The sequence below is a fragment of the Salvelinus namaycush genome, chromosome 8 (genome assembly GCF_016432855.1).
Source record: "Salvelinus namaycush isolate Seneca chromosome 8, SaNama_1.0, whole genome shotgun sequence".
NCBI classification, from domain to species: Eukaryota; Metazoa; Chordata; class Actinopteri; order Salmoniformes; family Salmonidae; genus Salvelinus; species Salvelinus namaycush.
Window position 1 is genome coordinate 28,886,705 of NC_052314.1, and position 21,315 is coordinate 28,908,019.

General features: G+C 42.0%; 1 protein-coding gene across 1 annotated transcript in view; it reads right to left on the minus strand.

The window, feature by feature from the left end:
- The window catches only part of LOC120052091 (carboxyl-terminal PDZ ligand of neuronal nitric oxide synthase protein-like), a 243,937-nt gene that overhangs the window by 109,567 nt on the left and 113,055 nt on the right, over positions 1-21,315 (minus strand). Inside the window, exons 3-4 of the mRNA XM_038998944.1 lie at positions 7,336-7,428; positions 2,378-2,436 (exon numbers count right to left, since the gene is read on the minus strand). Of these exons, the coding sequence (XP_038854872.1) occupies positions 2,378-2,436; positions 7,336-7,428 (152 nt within the window). The remainder of the gene's footprint in view (positions 1-2,377; positions 2,437-7,335; positions 7,429-21,315) is intronic.

Genomic DNA, 21,315 nt, shown 5'->3' on the forward strand with positions numbered 1-21,315 from the left:
GCCACTGAAAAACATCCCCACAGCATGATGCCGCCACCACCATGCTTCACCGTAGGGGTGGTGCAAGGTTTCCTCCAGACTTGACGCTTGGCATTCAGGCCAAAGAGTTCAATCTTGTATCTCTCGGTCTGAGAATCCTTTTAGATGTATTTTGGCAAACTCCAAGCGGGCTGTCATTATCCTTTTACTGAGGAATGGCTTCTGTCCGGCTACTCTACCATAAAGGCCTTTCTCCCATCTTCAAAGAGGAACTCTGGAGCTCTGTCAGAGTGACCATCGGGTTCTTGGTCACCTCCCTGACCAAGGCCCTTCTCCCCCGATTTCTCAGTTTGGCAGGGTGGACAGCTCTAGGAAGAGTCTTGGTGGTTCCAAACTTCTTCAATTTAAGAATGATGGAGGCCACTGTGTTCTTGGGGACCTTCAATGCTACAGACATTTTTTGGTGTCTTTTCCCAGATCTGTGCCTCGACACAATCCTATCTCGGAGCTCTACGGACAATTTCTTCGACCTCATGACTTAGGTTTTGCTCTGACATGCACTGTCAACAGTGGGACCTTATATAGACAGGTGTGTGCCTTTCCAAATCATGTCCAATCAATTGAATTTACCACAGGTGGACTCCAATCAAGTTGTAGAAACATCTCAAGGATGATCAATGGAAACAGGATGAGCTCAATTTCGAGTCTGAATACTTATGCAAATTAGGTAATTATATTTTTACTTTGTAATTGTGGGGTATTGTGTGTAGATTGAAGAGTGTGCAAAGCTGTCATCAAGGCAAAGAGTGGCTACTTTGAAGAATCTCAAATCTCAAATATATTTAGATTAGTTTAACACTTTTTTGGTTACTACATGATTCCATATGTGTTATTTCATAGTTTGATGTGTTCGCTATTATTCTACAATGTAGAAAATAGTAAAAATAAAGAAAAACCCTGGAATTAGTAGGTGTGTCCAAACTTTTGACTGGAACTGTATGTGTGACATTTGTTTTGATTCAAAATGGATCATTATCATGCACCTGTATCGAAACAGAGGCAGCGGGAAAAAAACATGTCATTTTTTGACACCGCACTACCAAAAAGCAAGTTCTGCCGGCTCTAGTTTTGCCTAAACTTGATTAGTGTCCAGTCGTGTGGTCCAGTGCTGCAAGGAAAGACCTAGTTAAGCTGCATCTAACCCAGAACAGAGCGGCATGTTTTGCTCTTAATTGTAATCTGAGGGCTGATATAAATACTATGCATGCCAGTCTCTCTTGGCTAAGAGTTGAGGAGAGACTGACTGCATCACTTCTTCTTTTAGTAAGAAACATTCATGTGTTGAAAATCCCAAATTGTTTGCATAGTCAATTTATACACATCTCTGACACACACACCAGACATGCCACCAGGGGTCTTTTCATAGTCCCCAAAACCAGAACATATTCAAGAAAGCGTACACTATTATATATAGCCCTAATTGCATGGAACTTCCTTCCATCTCATATTGATGAAGTAAACAGCAAACCTGGTTTCAAAAAACAGATAAAGCAACACCTCACGGCACAGCGCCTCTCCCCTATTTGACCAAGATAGTTTGTGTTTATGCATTGATATGTAGGCTACGTGTGCCTTTTATTTTTTTTATGTAGTTCTGTCTTTGTGCTGTTCTTGTCTAATGATGTTCTGTATTATGTAATTCTGTATTATGTTTCATGTTTTCTGTGGACACCAGGAAGAGTAGCTGCTGCTTTTGCAACAGCTAATGGGGATCCTAATAAAATACCAAATACCAAATCTATGCACTTAAATAGAGAATGGAGGACGCTTTTCCCCGTGGTTAATTTTCATGCCAGTCAGGTAGGCTATACTCCTGTTGTAAAGTGGAGCAATGTGCTTAATATTAGGAAAGTTGAGAAATAAATATAGTAGGCCTAGCCTATAGAAAGCTGATGGGATCCTCGTATTTTTATTAGCGGCCATCACTCTGTTTTCTCCCACAATTACATAGCCTGTAGACATGTTGCTCAACATGAGCTCATGGGCTCTCATGATGTGTTTGATTAGATTTTCAAAAATATTTGAGTTGATGTCAGAGTGATTAGAGGGACAATGGAGTGCTGAGTACCAGGCAGTTATCAAGTTTGGTAGCATGCTAATGACCAGCAGCAGCATCAGAGCTTGGAGAAGCACAATTACCGTGACTAAAGGTCATGTGGAATTTGACTGCATTCATGACTCGTGACCGCCGGTGTGGCGGTAATACGGTCACCGCAACAGCCCTAGTTACGACACTAGCTGTCACCATAGCAATCACCTAGGCCCCGCCTTGACCTGACATGCCCTCTGTTGGGACAAAATTACTGCTGTAAGATGGTGTTGAAGAGGGAAGTCTTACCTGTAAATGGGATCCTGCATTACCATCATCTTACTCTCATCCCACGTCCACTCCTTCTTCTGTGGAAACACAGAATAACACTGGTTTAGTGAGGAGTGTGTGGAAGAGAGTCCGCCAGGGGTTTGTGTGTGTTAGGGAAGTGTGTGAGAGAGGCTAAGGCGGAGTGAGAGGAGGTCAGGTCCTCTGTGAGGTACCTTTACACCTACATCAGACACTTTAAAATGAGGCTGTCGCCACTAACTACCACTACTGTAATTTAACATGGTGTCTCGGATTGCCATGGTAATTAACTTCGACCTTGCTGGGCTGGATGTTGGGCTCAAGGACTGGAGATATTGATTATACTGAGCCAATCGATCCACAATCCACAAGGTGAAAACAGCAGTTATCTAGCTGTGATGTTCCATTTAGATATTCTGACTCTCTTGTCTCTTTTGGTCTCTCTCATCTTCTTCGCTCCCTCTCTTCCTATCTTTCTTACTCACCAGTCGTTCTCTTTGGCCGCTTCTTTTTCGTTTGCTCTCTCTCTAGCTCTTTCTCTCATTCTTTCAGTCTCTCTCTTTCTCTCACTTGCACTCTTTCTCTCACTTTCACCTAGCTTTCTCTCGCTCTCGGGCTCTCTCATTATCGCTCTCTGTCTTTCTGTCATTCTTGCTCTCTCTTTCTCATTCTCTCTATTTCTCTCTGTACTGGGCTTCCTCCCAGTTTACTGAGATAATATACATGTCAAAAGGAGAGCGATTGGATTTATTTCTCCATTTGATTTTCATTTCACCACCAACACACTATTTCCACGCAAACATTTCTATTTTCATCCCTCCATTCTGTGAGATGTATATGAGGCAGTATCTGGACGAGTTGACATTTCATCCATGGCCAGAGAGCAGGCTGAGAGACAAAGCAGCCACAACCCAGAGCCCCATTCAAACCACAATACCTTTCATTCACTGTACAGCTCATAATAACAATACAAACACCAGTTCACTCCAGCTGTTTAGAATAATACAACCAGAGCTTCTGGGTCTGGCAGAGGCACTTACTGTCTGCTTAGAGGGTCTCACCAGAGTGTGAAGCACTTCTCTCTTTTTTTCCCACTGGGGTTATCGAGGGCAATTATCCTTCACGGTCTAGTGGTCACTTCCTCTATTCCGCCCTTCCTCCTCTCTCTATTCCCGTTCTCTTCCTTCTATATTCTTTCCTCCTTTCTTTATTCCCTCCTTCCTCCTCTCTCTGTTCTCATTTTCCTCCATAAGATGGGTCCCATATGATGGTAAGGGCCTTGGTCTGTGTGGACTCTAAAGGGTAATCCATTCTGCACTGGAATGACTTTGATATAGAAGACTTGCTGGCAGTTTGTGTTCAAGTATTGGGTCTCATTCTCCCACTCCACTGACTGCATAATTAAAGCCACATCCACAGAGTTTTTTTGGCTGGGATGTGTAGGGAGGTGAGATATAGGCCATTGGACCCCCGAGGAGTAGATAGGCCGGCGCACCCTCGCGGACATGGAAGCATCCATTGGCATTTAGAGTGGGATAGAGTGGAGAAATGCACAGCACACACACACACGCATGACTTGTCCTTTTGTGTGGTCTAACTTAGAGGTGTGCCCTGGAGGACCACTAAGAACAATGAAGGCCTGCCTGTAATAAGTGTGAGGGAGGGGGAAGCTAATGCAGCTAGGGGATATTTATACCCAGGCCACATACCTCCTCTTTGTAGCCATCCTCCACCTTCCACCCACCCTCTGCCGCTCACCATTGTTAAATGTTGTTAAGGCTTGTTAAAATGTTCTACAGAGGCTAAATGCATTACAGGTTTCTATAGAGGTAAGTGGGCTTGGCAACTAAAACCCTCACAAACTTTTACAGCTGCACAATTGAGAGCATCCTGTCGGGCTGGATCACCGCTTGGTACGGCAAGAGGGTGGGGTCTCTCGGTCTGCCTGACCGAGAGACTGAAAAACAGCTTCTATCTCAAGGCCATCAGACTGTTAAACAGCCACCACTAGCATATTAGAGGCTGCTGCCTATAGACATAGACTAGAAATCACTGGCCACTTTAAGAAATGGAACACTAGTCACTTTGATAATGTTTACATATCTTGCATTACTCATCTCATATGTATATACTGTATTCTATACTATTTTACTGTATCTTAGTCACTTTAATAATGTTTACACATCTTGCATTACTCATCTCATATGTATTTCCTGCATTCTATACTATTCTACTGTATCTTAGTCCATGCCGCTCTGACATCGCTCGTCTATATACAGTGGGGAGAACAAGTATTTGATACACTGCCGATTTTGCAGGTTTTCCTACTTACAAAGCATGTAGAGGTCTGTAATTTTTATCATAGGTACACTTCAACTGTGAGAGACAGAATCTAAAACAAATATCCAGAAAATCACATTGTATGATTTTTAAGTAATTAATTTGCATTTTATTGCATGAAATAAGTATTTGATACATCAGAAAAGCAGAACTTAATATTTGGTACAGAAACCTTTGTTTGCAATTACAGAGATCATACATTTCCTGTAGTTCTTGACCAGGTTTGCACACACTGCAGCAGGGATTTTGGCCCACTCCTCCATACAGACCTTCTCCAGATCCTTCAGGTTTCGGGGCTGTCGCAGGGCAATACGGACTTTCAGCTCCCTCCAAAGATTTTCTATTGGGTTCAGGTCTGGAGACTGGCTAGGCCACTTCAGGACCTTGAGATGCTTCTTACGGAGCCACTCCTTAGTTGCCCTGGCTGTGTGTTTCGGGTCGTTGTCATGCTGGAAGACCCAGCCACGACCCATCTTCAATGCTCTTACTGAGGGAAGGAGGTTGTTAGCCAAGATCTTGTGATACATGGCCCCATCCATCCTCCCCTCAATACGGTGCAGTCGTCCTGTCCCCTTTGCAGAAAAGCATTCCCAAAGAATGATGTTTCTACCTCCATGCTTCACGGTTGGGATGGTGTTCTTGGGGTTGTACTCATCCTTCTTCTTCCTCCAAACACGGCGAGTGGAGTTTAGACCAAAAAGCTCTATTTTTGTCTCATCAGACCACATGACCTTCTCCCATTCCTCCTCTGGATCATCCAGATGGTCATTGGCAAACTTCAGACGGGCCTGGACATGCGCTGGCTAGAGCAGGGGGACCTTGCGTGCGCTGCAGGATTTTAATCCATGACAGCGTAGTGTGTTACTAATGGTTTTCTTTGAGACTGTGGTCCCAGCTCTCTTCAGGTCATTGACCAGGTCCTGCCGTGTAGTTCTGGGCTGATCCCTCACCTTCCTCATGATCATTGATGCCCCACGAGGTGAGATCTTGCATGGAGCCCCAGACCAAGGGTGATTGACCGTCATCTTGAACTTCTTCCATTTTCTAATAATTGCGCCAACAGTTGTTGCCTTCTCACCAAGCTGCTTGCCTATTGTCCTGTAGTCCATCCCAGCCTTGTGCAGGTCTACAATTTTATCCCTGATGTCCTTACACAGCTCTCTGGTCTTGGCCATTGTGGAGAGGTTTGAGTCTGTTTGATTGCGTGTGTGGACAGGTGTCTTTTATACAGGTAACGAGTTCAAACAGTTGCAGTTAATACAGGTAATGAGTGGAGAACAGGAGGGCTTCTTAAAGAAAAACGAACAGGTCTGTGAGAGCCGGAATTCTTACTGGTTGGTAGGTGATCAAATACTTATGTCATGCAATAAAATGCAAATTAATTACTTAAAAATCATACAATGTGATTTTCTGGATTTTTGTTTTAGATTGCGTCTCTCACAGTTGAAGTGTAACTATGATAAAAATTACAGACTTCTACATGCTTTGTAAGTAGGAAAACCTGCAATATCGGCAGTGTATCAAATACTTGTTCTCCCCACTGTATGTATTCTTAATTCCATTCCTTACTTAGATTTGTGTGTATTGAGAATATGTTGTGAAATTGTTAGATATTACGTGTTAGATATTACTGCACTGTCGGAGCTAGAAGCAAAAGCATTTCGCTACACCCACAATAACATCTGCTGAACATGTGTATGTGACCAATACAATTGGATTCAATTTATAGCCTTCAGTCGCTGCCTTGAGCCGTATCTAACGGATTTGTACAGTCCTCTCTTTAGAAAACACTGTCTGGAGAGAGGAAAGAAAGGAGAGAGAGAGGAGAGAGAGAAGAATGAGGGACAGGAAAGAAAGGAACATCTCCATACAGGACTCCAAACAATGGACGGTCGAGGAAGTTAGGAGAGTAGGAGACATCTGCTGAATACCAGTGGTTTCTTTATGCTTGTTTGCATACCAGGGATTATGACTGTACTTCTAGCTTGGCTTTAATAGTGAACTGTAGTAAAACTGAGAGACAGGAGAGAGGTCACCCAAGGTAATCCCAGTCTAACTACTGGCAAGATTTATAGTAAACCTAGCTCAGTGTAGAACTGCTATAAAGAAAGCTTTATAGAAATTAGACGGAGAGAGAAAGACGGGGTGAGTGGAATAGGGGGCGCATTTTTAGCAAAGAACGGATTTGCTCCTGTCCTGCACTCTACCTTGTCTGTTTATCAGGGCACAGGTTCACTCCTCTCTTCCATTCTACCCTATCTGGGGCGTTATTTAGCAGGGCACAGATTTGCTACTCTACCCTGTCGGAAACATTAGTTTAGCCAGGCACATATTCACTCCTTTCCTTCACTCTACCATGTCTGGAGCTTTATTTAGCAGGGCACAGATTCGCTAATCATTCTGCTGGTGACAGGATTTGAATTCCACTCACTCCTTAAAATCCCAGGATATGACACACCTCAGTAATGGCTGAGTGGGCACAGTTTGACAGGGGAGGTTAGAAACAACACAACACCCATCCACTCTACTCCCTTCCCCTAAGCTCCAGACAGTCACAAATGTAAAGATATTAACAGGATGCAAAAAATAAATAAAAGACTCACTATAAACAGACTCACTTTTTTCTTTTTTCTTAGTGCCACCTTCACTCCATCCACTGAGACTATGATGTTGACCTTCTTCTTCTTTATGTTTTTCACTTTGAATTCATACTGTGGAAAGAAAGATTGATTAACATTAGTAACGATATAACAATTAGAGATGAATGGATGAACTTTTAATTAGAGAAGAATGGATGAACTTTTCAATGCTAGTTCGGGATACTATAGCTATCACATTTCACATTGGATTTCTTAACTATGAAAAGGTAAGAAGTGTTTTTAATTCTGGTGCCGCTCTGCACACACAAGCTTGTTAGCTAGCTAGCTCTGGTCTAGCTCTGGTCTAGCTCTGGTCTAGCTCTGGTCTAGCTCTTGTCTAGCTCTGGTCTAGCTCTGGTCTAGCTCTTGTCTAGCTCTTGTCTAGCTCTGGTCTAGCTCTTGTCTAGCTCTGGTCTAGCTCTTGTCTAGCTCTGGTCTAGCTCTTGTCTAGCTCTGGTCTAGCTCTGGTCTAGCTCTTGTCTAGCTCTGGTCTAGCTCTTGTCTAGCTCTGGTCTAGCTCTGGTCTAGCTCTTGTCTAGCTCTGGTCTAGCTCTGGTCTAGCTCTTGTCTAGCTCTTGTCTAGCTCTGGTCTAGCTCTGGTCTAGCTCTTGTCTAGCTCTTGTCTAGCTCTGGTCTAGCTCTGGTACAATGTTAAGCCAACTCTGAAGCTCAAAGACAGTTCAAAATAAATGGCAATAGAAACAAAGGTAAAACACATAGTTTGCTGTCATTTCAGCTATTTGATGTGATTGTGTGTTAGCTTTAGTTGGCTAGTTAGGAGCGGGAAAGAAGTAGCTAGCATGTATGGCAATGTTTTTTGCTTAGAACAGTAGTCACCAACCTTGAGTCGAGATCACTTTCTGAGTTCAAATGCAAGCCGAGATCTACTGTTCAGAGATGTTTTTTTACATTACTTAAAAAGCTAAAGCCTATGCAACATTAACCTATTCAAAACAGTACTGTAGTAATGAGGTTTGTGCAGTAGACTATAGGCCCAAAACAATATCACCACATATTGGCCTTGCTTGAATTGCCCTGCTAATGCACTGTTGTTCTTCTCAAATCAAATCAAATCCAATTGTATTGGTCACATACACATGGTTAGCAGATGTTATTGTGAGTGTAGCAAAATGCTTGTGCTTCTAGTTCCGACAGTGCAGCAATATCTAACAAGTAATATCTAACAATTCCACAACAAATACCTAATACACACAAATCTAAGTAAAGGAATGGAATAAGAATATATACAGTACATATAATATATGGATGAGCAATGACAGAGCGGCACAGCGAAGATGCAATAGATAGTATATAATACAGTATATACATATGAGATGAGTAATGCAAGATTAAAGTGGCATTATTAAAGTGAATAGTGTTCCATTTATTAAAGTGACTAGTGTTCCATTTATTAAAGTGGCCAACCATTTCAAGTCTGTATGTAGGCAGCCGCCTCACTGTGCTAGGGATGGCTATTTAACAGTGTAATTGCCATGAGATAGAAGCTGCTTTTCAGTCTCTCGGTCCCAGCTTTGATGCACCTGTATGGACATTGCCTTCCGGAAGGTAGCGGGGTGAACAGGCAGTGGCTCGGGTGGTTGTTGTACTTGCTAATTTTGGCCTTCCTGTGACATCGGGTGCTGTAAGTGTCCTGGAGGGTAGGTGGTCTGCCCCCGGTGATGCGTTGTGCAGACCGCACGATCCTCTGGAGAGCCCTGTGGTTGCGGACGGTGCAGTTGCCTTACCAGGCTGTGATACAGCCCGACTGTATGCTCTCAATTGTGCATCTGTAAATGTTTGTGAGGGTTTTAGGTGACAAGCCACATTTCTAAAGCCTCCTTCCTCAGCGCCGTTGAGCCTTCTTCACCACACTGTGTGTGTGTGTGGACCATTTGAGTTTGTCAGTGATGTGTACGCCGAGGAACTTAAAACTTTCCACCTTCTCCATGGCTGTCCTGTCGATGTGGATAGGGGGGTGCTCCCTCTGCTGTGTCCTTAAGTCCACGATCATCTCCTTTGTTTTGTTGACGTTGAGTGAGAGGTTATTTTCTTGACACCACACTCCCAGAGCCCTCACCTCCTCCCTGTAGGCTGTCTCGTCGTTGTTGGTAATCAAGACTACTACTGTTGTGTCGTCTGCAAACTTGATGATTGAGTTGGAGATGTGCATGTGTAAGGCCTGGGTGTCGGAGTGTGAAGTCAAGGCGCAGGAAACAGCAGGTGCAAATACAAATGTTCTTTAATGAACACGGACAAACTAGGCCACCCTACTAACACACTGGGTGTACTCCTTAAACAACCCCAGACACGGGGGAAACGAACACAGTCCAGTAAACACGTAGCACAAAACTAACACCACTACTTACTAACAAACAATCCCGCACAAAGAAACGTGCGGGCCGGCTGACTAATAAGCCCAACTAATTACACCCTAATACAAAACAGGTGAACCCAATAAACACATAGGGAGGGGGAGAAAAGGATCAGTGGCAGCTAATAGGCCGGTGACGACGACCGCCGAACGCCACCCGAACGGGAAGGAGAGCCTGCCTCGGTCGAAGTCGTGACAGCATGGCCACGCAGTAATGGGTGAACAGGGAGTACAGGAGGGGGCTGAGTACCCACCCTTGTGGGGCCCCAGTGTTGAGGATCAGCAAAGTGGAGATGTTGTTTCTTACTTTCACCACCTGGAGGTGGCCCGTCAGGAAGTCCAGGACCCAATTGCACAGGGTGGGGTTGAGACCCAGGGCCTCAAACTTAATGATGAGTTTGGAAGGTACTATGGTGTTGAATGCTGAGCTATAGTCAATGAACAGCATTCTTACATAGGTATTCCTCTTGTCCAGATGGGATAGGGCAGTGTGCAGTGTGATGGCGATTGCATTGTCTGTGGACCTTATGGGGCGGTAAGCAAATTGAAGTGGGTCTAGGGTGACAGGTAAGGTAGAGGTGATATGAACATTGACTAGTCTCTCAACGCAATTCTCAGATAATTAAAAAAAAGTATATTTCAACATTTGAGGTAGGCTACATGATCACACCGGTAATCAGTGTTCCCTCTAAGCTGTGCACGCACACGCTCCCCAGGACTACCTTCTTCTGCGCAGAGAAGCACTAGTTTGAACTTCACTCAACTTTCTAGAGTTTTCCTCTTAAGTTAACAATACCAATGTTTCCCTTTACTGTTGGAATTGTGATCAAATCAACGTGATATTAGCCACTTTCAATGCAACATACCGAGACAAAACGAACTATGCAAGACATGGAATGCAAAACTATCTATGCAAGAAATGTTGTTGTAGGCAGAACGCATTGGAGTAGGATTCTATTGCATTGACAGGCATGACTAAACAGTCTACAGTTGAAGTCGGAAGTTTACATACACCTTAGCCAAATACATTTAAACTCCGTTTTTCACAATTCCTGACATTTAATCCTGGTGAAAATTCCCTGTCTTAGGTCAGTTAGGATCACCACTTTATTTTAAGAATGTGAAATGTCAGAATAATATTAGAGGGAAAGATTTATTTCAGCTTGTATTTCTTTCATCACATTCGCAGTGGGTCAGAAGTTTACATACACTCAATTAGTATTTGGTAGCATTGCCTTTAAATTGTTTATCTTGGCTCAAACGTTTTGTCCAGCCTTCCCCAAGCTTCCCACAAAAAGCTGGATGAATTTTGGCCCATTCCACCTGACAGAGCTGGTGTAACTGAGTCAGATTTTTAGGCCTCCTTGCTCGCACACACTTTTTCAGTTCTGCCCAAAAATGTTCTATGGGACTGAAGTCAGGGCTTTGTGATGGCCACTCCAATACCTTGAATTTGTTGTCCTTAAGCCATTTTGCCACAACTTTGGAAGTATGCTTGGGGTCATTGTCCATTTGGAAGACCCATTTGCGACCAAGCTTTAACTTCCTGACTGATGTCTTGAGATGTTGCTTCAATATATCCACATAATTTTCCTGCCTCATGATGCCATCTATTTTGTGAAGTGCACCAGTCCATCCTGCAGCAAAGCACTCCCACAATATGATGCTGCCACCCCCATGCTTCATGGTGGGGATGGTGTTCTTCGGCTTGCAAGCCTCCCCCTTTTTCCTCCAAACATAACAATGGTCACGATGGCCAAACAGTTCTATTTTTGTTTCATCAGACCAGAGGACATTTCTCCAAAAAGTACGCTCTTTGTCCCCATGTGCAGGTGAAAACTGTAGTCTGGCCTTTTTATGGCGGTTTTGGAGCAGTGGCTTCTTCCTTGCTGAGCGGCCATTCAGGTTATGTCGATATGGGACTCGTTTTACTGTGGATATAGATACTTTTGTACCTGTTTCCTCCAGCATCTTTACAAGGTCCTTTGCTGTTGTTCTGGGATTGATTTGCACTTTTCGCACCAAAGTACGTTCATCTCTAGGAGACAGAACGCGTCTCCTTCCTGAGCGGTATGACGGCTGTGTGGTCCCATGGTGTTTATACTTGCATACTATTGTTTGTACAGATGAACGTGGTATCTTCAGGCGTTTGGAAATTGCTCCCAAGGATGAACCAGACTTGTGGAGGTCTACAATTTTTTTTCTGAGGTCTTCTTTTGATTTTCCCATGATGTTAAATAAAGAGGCACTGAGTTTGAAGGTAGACCTTGAAATACATCCACAGGTACACCTCCAATTGACTCAAATTATTTCACATTAGCCTATCAGAAGCTTTTAAAGCCATGACATCATTTTCTGGAATTGTCCATGCTGTTTAAAGGCACAGTCAACTTAGTGTATGTAAATTTCTGACCCACTGGAATTGTGATACAGTGAATTATAAGTGAAATAATCTGTCTGTAAACAATTGTTGAAAAAATTACTTTGACAGTTTTAAGAAAATACTCCCCAAAAAGTAAGAGAGAAGAATAACAAATAATTAAAGAGCAGCAGTAAATAAAAATAGTGAGGCTATATACAGTGCGTGTCATGCACAAAGTAGATTGCCACCGACTTGCCAAAACTATAGTTTGTTAACAAGAAATTTGTGGAGTGGTTGAAAAACGAGTTTTAATGACTCCAACCTAAGTGTATGTAAACTTCTGACTTCAACTGTATATGCAAATAGACCATTGCCATATATGGATCTGTGCCATTCACTTTGAACTGGACTGTTTTTATAGCATGAGCAGTTGTGAGTAGATGTGCTTGTTTTGAGATCAAAGCGAGAGCTACATATAGTGACGTGCACATTTGTACATTTGCTCATATCCTTTGCAAGATAGTGAGTTATTAGCCCAGTTATGGATCATTTGTAGTCAGCAATGGGGGAGTGATTGCTTCTTGCAAGACACCAAAATGGCGTGCGTTTCTAGAAATCTTATCTTTTTGTCTTAAATGAGAAGTGTTGTATTTTCAGACAGGCTTTAATAAAATGAACAAATTACCACAAATTACCAAAAGTATGTGGACGCCTGCTTGTCAAACATCTCATTCCAAAATCTGGCCCCCCCTTTGCTGCTATAACAGCCTCCACTCTTCTGGGAAGGCTTTCCACTAGATGTTGGAACATTGCTGTGGGGACTTGTTTCCATTCAGCCACACGATTTTGGGCGATTAGGCCTGGCCAGCAGTTGGCGTTCCAATTCATCCCAAAGGTGTTCGATGGGGTTGAGGTCAGGGCTCTTTGCAGGCCATCAAGTTTTTCCACACCAATCTCGACAAACCATTTCTGTATGGACCCCAATTTGTGCTGTCATGCTGTAACAGGAAAGTGCCTTCCCCAAACTTCTGTCACAATGTTAACAGCACTGGAACTAAGGGTCCTAGCCTGAACCATGAAAAACAGCCCCAGACCATTATTCCTCCTCCATCAAACTTTACTCTATTGACACTATTCATTGAGGCCAGTAGCGTTCTCCTGGCATCCGCCAAACCCAGATTTGTCCGTCGGACTGCCAGATGGTGAAGCGTGATTCATCACTCCAGAGAACGCGTTTCCACAGCTCCAGAGTCCAATATCGGCAAACTTTACACCACTCCAGTCGACGCTTGGCATTGCATATGTTGATCTTAGGCTTGTCTGCGGCTGCTCGGCCATGGAAATACATTTCATGAAGCTCCCGACAAACAATTATTGTGGTGACATTGCTTCCAGAGGCAAATTTGAAACTCGGTAGTGAGTGTTGCAACCGAAGACAGATGATCTCTAGCAGGGCAGAAACTTGACTAACTAACTTGTTGGACAGGTGGCATCCTATGATGGTGCAACGTTGAAAGTCACTTAGCTCTTCAGTAAGGCCATTCTACTGCCAATGTGTGTCTATGGAGATTGCATGATTGTGTGCTCAATCAACACTGGCTGCCTGCTCTGAGTCTGAGGCTGGGGCCTGCCAGGAAACTCATCCTCTGCTTAACCCTGAGGAAGAGGAATAATCTGCTAACCACAACCTTTTACCAGGCCAGCGGCTAACAGACAGCTAGAATTGATTGACAGGCAGAGACAGGAAGACAGACAGCCAGGAAGGCTGAGGGGTAGAGACAGACATACAGACAGCACATGTGTTTGAGCATGTGTGTGGGTACTGCATGTGCATATTTGTTTGGCTTGTGTGGGCATCTGAATGGCCTCTTTTTTAAAGGTATTTTTTAAGGAGGGGTTGTCCCACTCCTTTTGTAATTTTATAGGTTTATTGAAGAGATAGTAAAGTTTTGGAATGACAGGAGTAGGATGAGCCAAAGGGCAGTGGGACGGATTTGAATCCATGCCGACTCCGGCATACATGTGTGTTGTGGTCAGCGTCTTTAACTGCTGGACCACACAGGCCATACGACTGCATCTATCTAATGGCTCTCACTGGGCAGCTGGCACATACAGTATATGCATCTATGCAGCGTAATCAGTCAATCATCAGTCAATCACATCAATTAGTCTGGTCTGGCAGGCCAGTAAATAGGCGCCACAGCACATTCACTTTCAATTTCCAATCTATATTTACTACTGATGATGGGATGTTCAACAACACATGAAAGGACCAAATAAACGGACCTAATTACGACAGTTAACGCTGCAATGACTCCCTGCAAAAAAAAAGCCAGAGACCATACATTTTTGTGCTGCCATTTTGAAAATTAGATCTCGTGAAAAAAACATGTCTTAGAAGACGAATCCTTCCCTTAGAAATACTTTTCATGTAAATACTATACGGTGTGTCTCTCAGAATTTGACTCATTTAACATTTAGCCTTCATATTGCCAGAAAAGCAGGTCATTATTTCCTAAAGGTCGGCTCCAGCCATTTGCTCTGTAATCCATCAAAGCAATAACAACACTATCAGACAAATGTAATGCCATCTTCAGTATCAAATGCTATTTTCAGACAAACACAAATACCATTCATATCATCCAACAATGATTCATCAATGACTGCCATAATAATAAACATTTTCACAGAGGTTGGATGCGGTATTTTACCTGCATTTCGTCTCTCACACACACACACACACACACACACACACACACACACACACACACACACACACACACACACACACACACACACACACACACACACACACACACACACACACACACACACACACACACACACACACGTACAAACATACACACGCACACACACACCCTCAGACATTGAAAACTCTGCAAAAGGTGTCTTTCAGAAGTCTGCCAGCTAGCTGATTAGTTCAGTGTGCCAGCATATGCATGGAAGGGTCCGGTCTTAAATAAATAGTTGCCTTATGAAAGAGCATACGCTTTTGATCTTTAAAGGGGCAATCTGCACTTGAATTAATGACAAAGTGGTATTCCTGCCGCTGTTTTAGTAAAAAGCTGAGGGATCGGGCTGGAGAAATGTAACTACTCACAAATAGTTCATAGACAGAAATATGGTTCAAAGGAATGAGTATAGTTTTGACCATGTTTTGAAGCAATACAGTGTTTGTTTAAATTTACATTACAAACATTGGATTAAACAAGTTTATATCTTGGGTTCTGATGGGATACAACAGTTGAACTAAGCTCATGAGGCATTTATAAGTTACAGTATATTAATGGGTATACTGTATATCAGTAATTTATAAGTACAAAAAAAATGCATGTACAGTAGTAACTGCGGATTGCCCATTTAAAGACTTTATGAAGTAGTCCTTGAGAGAAATTGTGGTGTGTGTGTGTGTGTGTGTGTGATGCTGTCCAACTTTCCTTCCATCTGTTAGGGGGGAGAGCTAGAGCAGACAGAGCCAGGCCAACACCGTTAACCACCTGCCTACACACACACGCACAAACGCACACGCACGGACACACACACACGCAGTCCCTGAGCAGCAGTGTGTGTTACTACCCAGGGGCCAAAGTGATCCATGAGGGTTCTAATTCAATCCTAACAAGTAGCATTAGTTTGGATTATCGACCAGGAACCATCAGGTAGACCAATCAATCTCCCTGACACCTCTCCTCCTGAGAGAGAGTGGGAATACGGGAGAGAGGAAGAGGGGGGAAGAGGGAGAGAGTTTGAGTGTGGGTCTGTGTGAAAGAATGAGGTCAAGAAAGAAAGAGAAACTGGTAATGGTTTGAGGAATGTAAAATTTTGACTGAGTTGACTGTCTGGGAGAAAAGGTAAGAGTGAAATCTCTAATTTCCAATATCTAAAACCATGATCATTTTACTGAGAAGGAGTGAGGAGCCAGATGCCTGCCTTCTGCCATCTACCCTTTTAAATAACAGATTGGCTGTTAAACACAACCTAGTGCCCAAACTACACCAGGACGTTCTACACCCTATGCACTAGTGGACATCTAAGAAGATTAGATAAGTAAAAAGTTACCCACTGGGCATGCACTGTTGGAATCAACGTTGTTTGCACGTAATTTCAATGAAATTACATTGAACCAACATGCAATAGACGTTGAATTGATGTCGGTACCCAGTGGGTAATAGCTCCATCTGGCCATCTAGATGGAATTTGTGCCATTTTCCTAGAACTATCCAATCATTTCAAATCTCCACAAGTAGCTAGGAATCGATTTGCGATTGGGCGACTGTGTTTTAAAACAAGTTACGGGGGACCATTTAATCCCAAACCACTTAAACTCATATTACTATGATCAAGTTTGGGGCATTTCCATCTAAACGGGCCCATGAGTGCCAACATGTGAAGTTCATAGGACCATATCAAATTGGATTTCAAATGATAGCTAAGAGTCTATATTTTTGAGACATTAAGGCATATGGTCATTTCCATGTAAAAGGACCCATGAGCACCAACATGTGAAGTTCATAGGAGGATGTCAAATTGGGCTTCAAATGAAAGCTAAGTGTCTATATATATGAGAAATAAACACATACACATTATTCAACCATTTTCCATCCAAACAATTTCGAAGAAGCAAAAGCTTAGATTTTGGGCCAAACAAATGGAAAAGGGGTCTTAGACAAGATCTACAAGAATAAGTTTTAAAAGGTATTAGACATAATTAAAAAACAATAATGTTGATGTAAAGACCACTGCCTACTAATATCAACACTTACTGTATATTTAGTTTTGGACAAATTATTTGCCTTCTGTAAGTTTAAGAAACATTGTCTTGTGCCTTGTAATTCCGTTACCTTGTAATTCCGTTTTCTAATTTGTCTCCCCCATGAGGACAATGAAAGTTCATACATTAGAAGTAACAAGTAAAGGTAGACCTACCAATTAGTTATAGTGTTTTACTGATATCAAGTTTGTTTATGAAATCACAAAAAAATCTGTTACGAAATTACTGCAAATGAATTGGCTACAATGGTAAATCATAGTAGGGTCACCTGCTACTGTCTTCCCTTCCACTGGCATACTGTTATGTTAAAATCAAATCTAATTTTATTTGTCACATGCACCGAATACAACAGGTGTAGACCTTACTGTGAAATGCTTACTTAACCAACAATGCAGTTCAAGAAATAGAGTTAATAATTATTACATAAACAAAAGTAAAAAAATAAATAAAAAGTAACACAAAAAAAGAACAATAACGAGGCTATATACAGGGGGTACCAGTACCGAGACAATGTGCAGCGGTACAGGTTAGTCAAGGTATGTTCAGCTCATAACTCTTTTTTTTCTCTTTCTGTCGTCTGGTGTTCAAAGCTAGACTGAAAACAGTCTGGACTATACTTCCCTCTCATTCTCCATTTTTCTCTCTGTCGCTCTCACACACTCTCTTCTCTCTCTCTCTCCAGTTAATGCCAGTTTGTTGAACTTTGAAATCAATGATCTTTGTTTCGCATACATTTTAAAGTGAAAAATCTGAGTCAAAGCGTAATTCCGTTATTGTGCAATTGCCCTTTGTGTTATGTTGTTTGAAGAGAGAGGCCTTTGGCCTTCAATTCCCACTCAGAGATGCTATGTGTCCATGGCTACCGGAGCTACAAGAGCGAGAGTGGTTTCCATAGCGAGTCGTTAGAATATCACAATGTCCTCCAGAAGTATTAATCTAGAAAAAGTAATTACCATGTCATCATTATTTTCTCTCTTTCTGTTTTTCTCTAATTTTCTTAATCTCTTCCCTTTTGTCTCTCTCTCAATTTGTCTCTCTCTTCGTCTCTCATATCTCACTAAGGACGTATGACATAGAGAAATAGAGGGAGAAAGAGAGCGATAGAGTCGTTCCATGTCATTTCAGTAAGCCATGACACCCACCATCTCAGATCATTCAGAAATTGTTTCTGTAGTTAGAAACAGAGAGCATTCCTACACCATAATATTGTTGAATTTATATTTGATCTCTGTGAAATTAAGGTAATTCATTGACCCCAAATTGGCCCTTTTAATTTATAGGATGCACATAATATTCAATAAATATAGTACCCAACATCCAATTTGGAATTTGGACCATATTTCTTCCTACCATTGAGTAAAACATGAGGGATGAAATGGTAAAAAGCCACCCACGGATCCCCCACAACTCACACCAATCCCACCTCAACAACCAGTATACAGTATCAGTTCTCTATGTCTGACAAGTAGTATGGAGCTGTGGCTTGGGATATTGCTTCTTCATTCTATGTAATGTATTCCCTGTGAATCTTGTGATCCATTTTGTTGGTCTCATGTTTATTAAATGTATTACAACATTTTCTTTGCAACTTGGGTAGAACACCAATAGCTTTTGCTCATGATGAAAGTAAATTGTCCAGCCAGTCCAGGAAAGCAATTCAATGTGTCCTTCTATTAGCAACCTAATGCCTCAACCAAACACTCTTTGAATTGTCCAACAAATGGCAGCTCTCTGAGGGGGCTATCCCTAGAGTGCAATTCTAATACGAAGACTTTACTTACAAAAATGGGCTAGTGACTAAAATGTTGTGACAACTGTTAACAAAATAATACAATTATAAAACATTGCATTGCAGTAGATTTAAAAAAAATACAGATATTAGAAAACACCTCTATATGTAGTGTGATTCGTGACATTTACCATCATATCCAGCCAAACCTAATACCATTACTATTGCAAAACACTATTTGTATTTATTAGGGATCCCCTTTTAGCCAGGGCAGCAGCTACTCTTCCTGGAGTCCAAACACATTAAGGATCTTACATTACATATAAAACAAAAGATAAAACAGTACATCATATAACATTATTACACCACTACATATCTACAATACAAAATGAATAATACCACGATACAATATTATTTCAATCTGCTTGTGTGTAGAGTGCTAGCGTTGTGTGTGTATGCGTGTGTCTGTACCTGTGTGTGTGTGTCTCTTCACAGTCCCCGCTGTTCCATGAGGTGTATTTTTATCTGTTTTTTAAACCTGATTCTACTGCTTGTATCAGTTACCTGATGTGCAATAGAGTTCCATGTAGTCATGGCTCTATGTAGTACTGTACGCCTCCCATAGTCTGTTCTGGACTTGTGAAGAGACTTCTGGTGGCATGTCTTGTGGGGTATGCATGGGTGTCCAAGCTGTGTGCTAGTAGTTTAAACAGACAGCTCGGTGCATTCAGCTTGTCAACACATTTAAAAAAAGTAGTGATGAAGTCAATCTCTCCTCCACTGAGCCATGAGACATGTATATCATAAATGTTAGATCCCTGTGTACATTTAAGGCCCAACCGTGCTGCCCTGTTCTGAGCCAATTGTAATTGTCCTAAGTCCCTCTTTGTGGCACCTGACCACACGACAGAACAGTCATCAAGGTGTGACAAAAATAGGACCTGCCTTGATGATAGTGTTGTTAAGAAGGCAGAGCAGTGCTTTATTATGGACAGACTTCTCCCCAATTTAGCTACTGTTGTATCAACATGTTTTGACCATAACAGTTTACAATCCAGGATTACTCCAAGTAGTTTAGTCACCTCAACTTGCTAAATTTCCACATTATGCATTACAAAATATAATTGTGGTTTAGGGTTTAGTGAATAATTTGTCCCAAATACAGTGCTTTAATTATTTTTAAAATATATTTAGGACTAACTTATTCCTTGCCACCCATTCTGAAACCAGCTGCAGCTCCTTGTTAAGTGATGAAGTAATTTCAGTCGCTGTAGTAGCTGACATGTATAGTGTTGAGTCATCTGCATATATGGACAAGCCAGTGGCATGTCGTTAGTAAAGACTGAAAAAAGTAAGGGGCTTAGACACCTGCCCTGGGGAATTCCTGATTCTACCTGGATTATGTTGGAGAGGCTTCCATTAAAGAATACCCTCTGTGTTCTGTTATACAGGTAACTCTTTATCCACAATATAGTAAGGGGTGTAAATCCATAACACAAGTTTTTCCATCAGCAGACTATGGTCGATAATGTCTAACAAAACAGCCCCCACAATCTTTTCACCATCAAGGGTTTGTAACAGGCTGATTGGTTGGCTATTTGCGCCAGTAAAGGGGGCTTTACTATTCTTAGGTAGCGGAATTACTTTTGCTTCCCTCCTGAGGGCGCACACTTTCTAGTAGGCTTAAATTGAAGATATGGCAAATATACAGTGTGTGTTTGGGATTTTTACCATTGAAGACCATTAGCGACCATAACATTGAAACCATCAGAACTGCTGTAGACTAATGGTTTGCTTGTTCACCAAGAATAGTCTAACTAATCCAGACCTATTTTGAAGGGAATAAATCCCCACACACAGGGGCCATTTACTGGACACAGATTAAGCCTAAGAGAAGGACAAACTGAATTTCTTTCATGGAGGACTGGCTTGAATTATAAGGATGACCGCACTATTTATTTTCATCATGAGCAAAAGCTATTGGTTTTCTACCCAAAGTTGCAATGAACATGTTGTGATCCCGTGTGGCTCAGTCGGTAGAGCATGGCTGTCACGACGTGTATGTAGGTGGCAGGGAAGTCAAGCGCAGGAGAATTAAACTAGGTATAAATGGAGTATTTTAGTGAATTAAAACCAAAGTCCATAATAAAATAAATGTGGGTACAAGACCCCGTCACACACCAATCCATAAAACATGAACATAACAATAAACAATCTCTGACAAGGACATGAGTGGAAACAGAGGGTTAAATACACAACAATTAATGAATAGGATTGGAACCTGGTGTGTAAGAAGACCAGACAAAACCAATGGAAAATGAAACATAGATCAATGATGGCTAGAAGACCGGTGACGTCGATCGCCGAGCACCGCCCAAACAAGGAGAGGCATCGACTTCGGCAGAAGTCGTGCCAATGGCGCTTACAACGCCAAGGTTAATGTGTTCGATTCCCATGGGAGACCAGTTGGAAAAAGTATGAAAATGCTAAATCTCTTTGGAAAAGAGTGTCTGCTAAATGACTAAAATGTTCACATGTAATCCATTTAATAAACACAAGAGATCAGCAAAATTGATAAAAGGGTGTAGCAGTAGCAGGAAAAGCATCACCAGATTCACAGGGAATATATTACGTAGGATGAAGAAGCAATACACCAAGCCACAGCTCTATGGCTTGGTGTATAGAGCAATAAAGAAATTTAATAA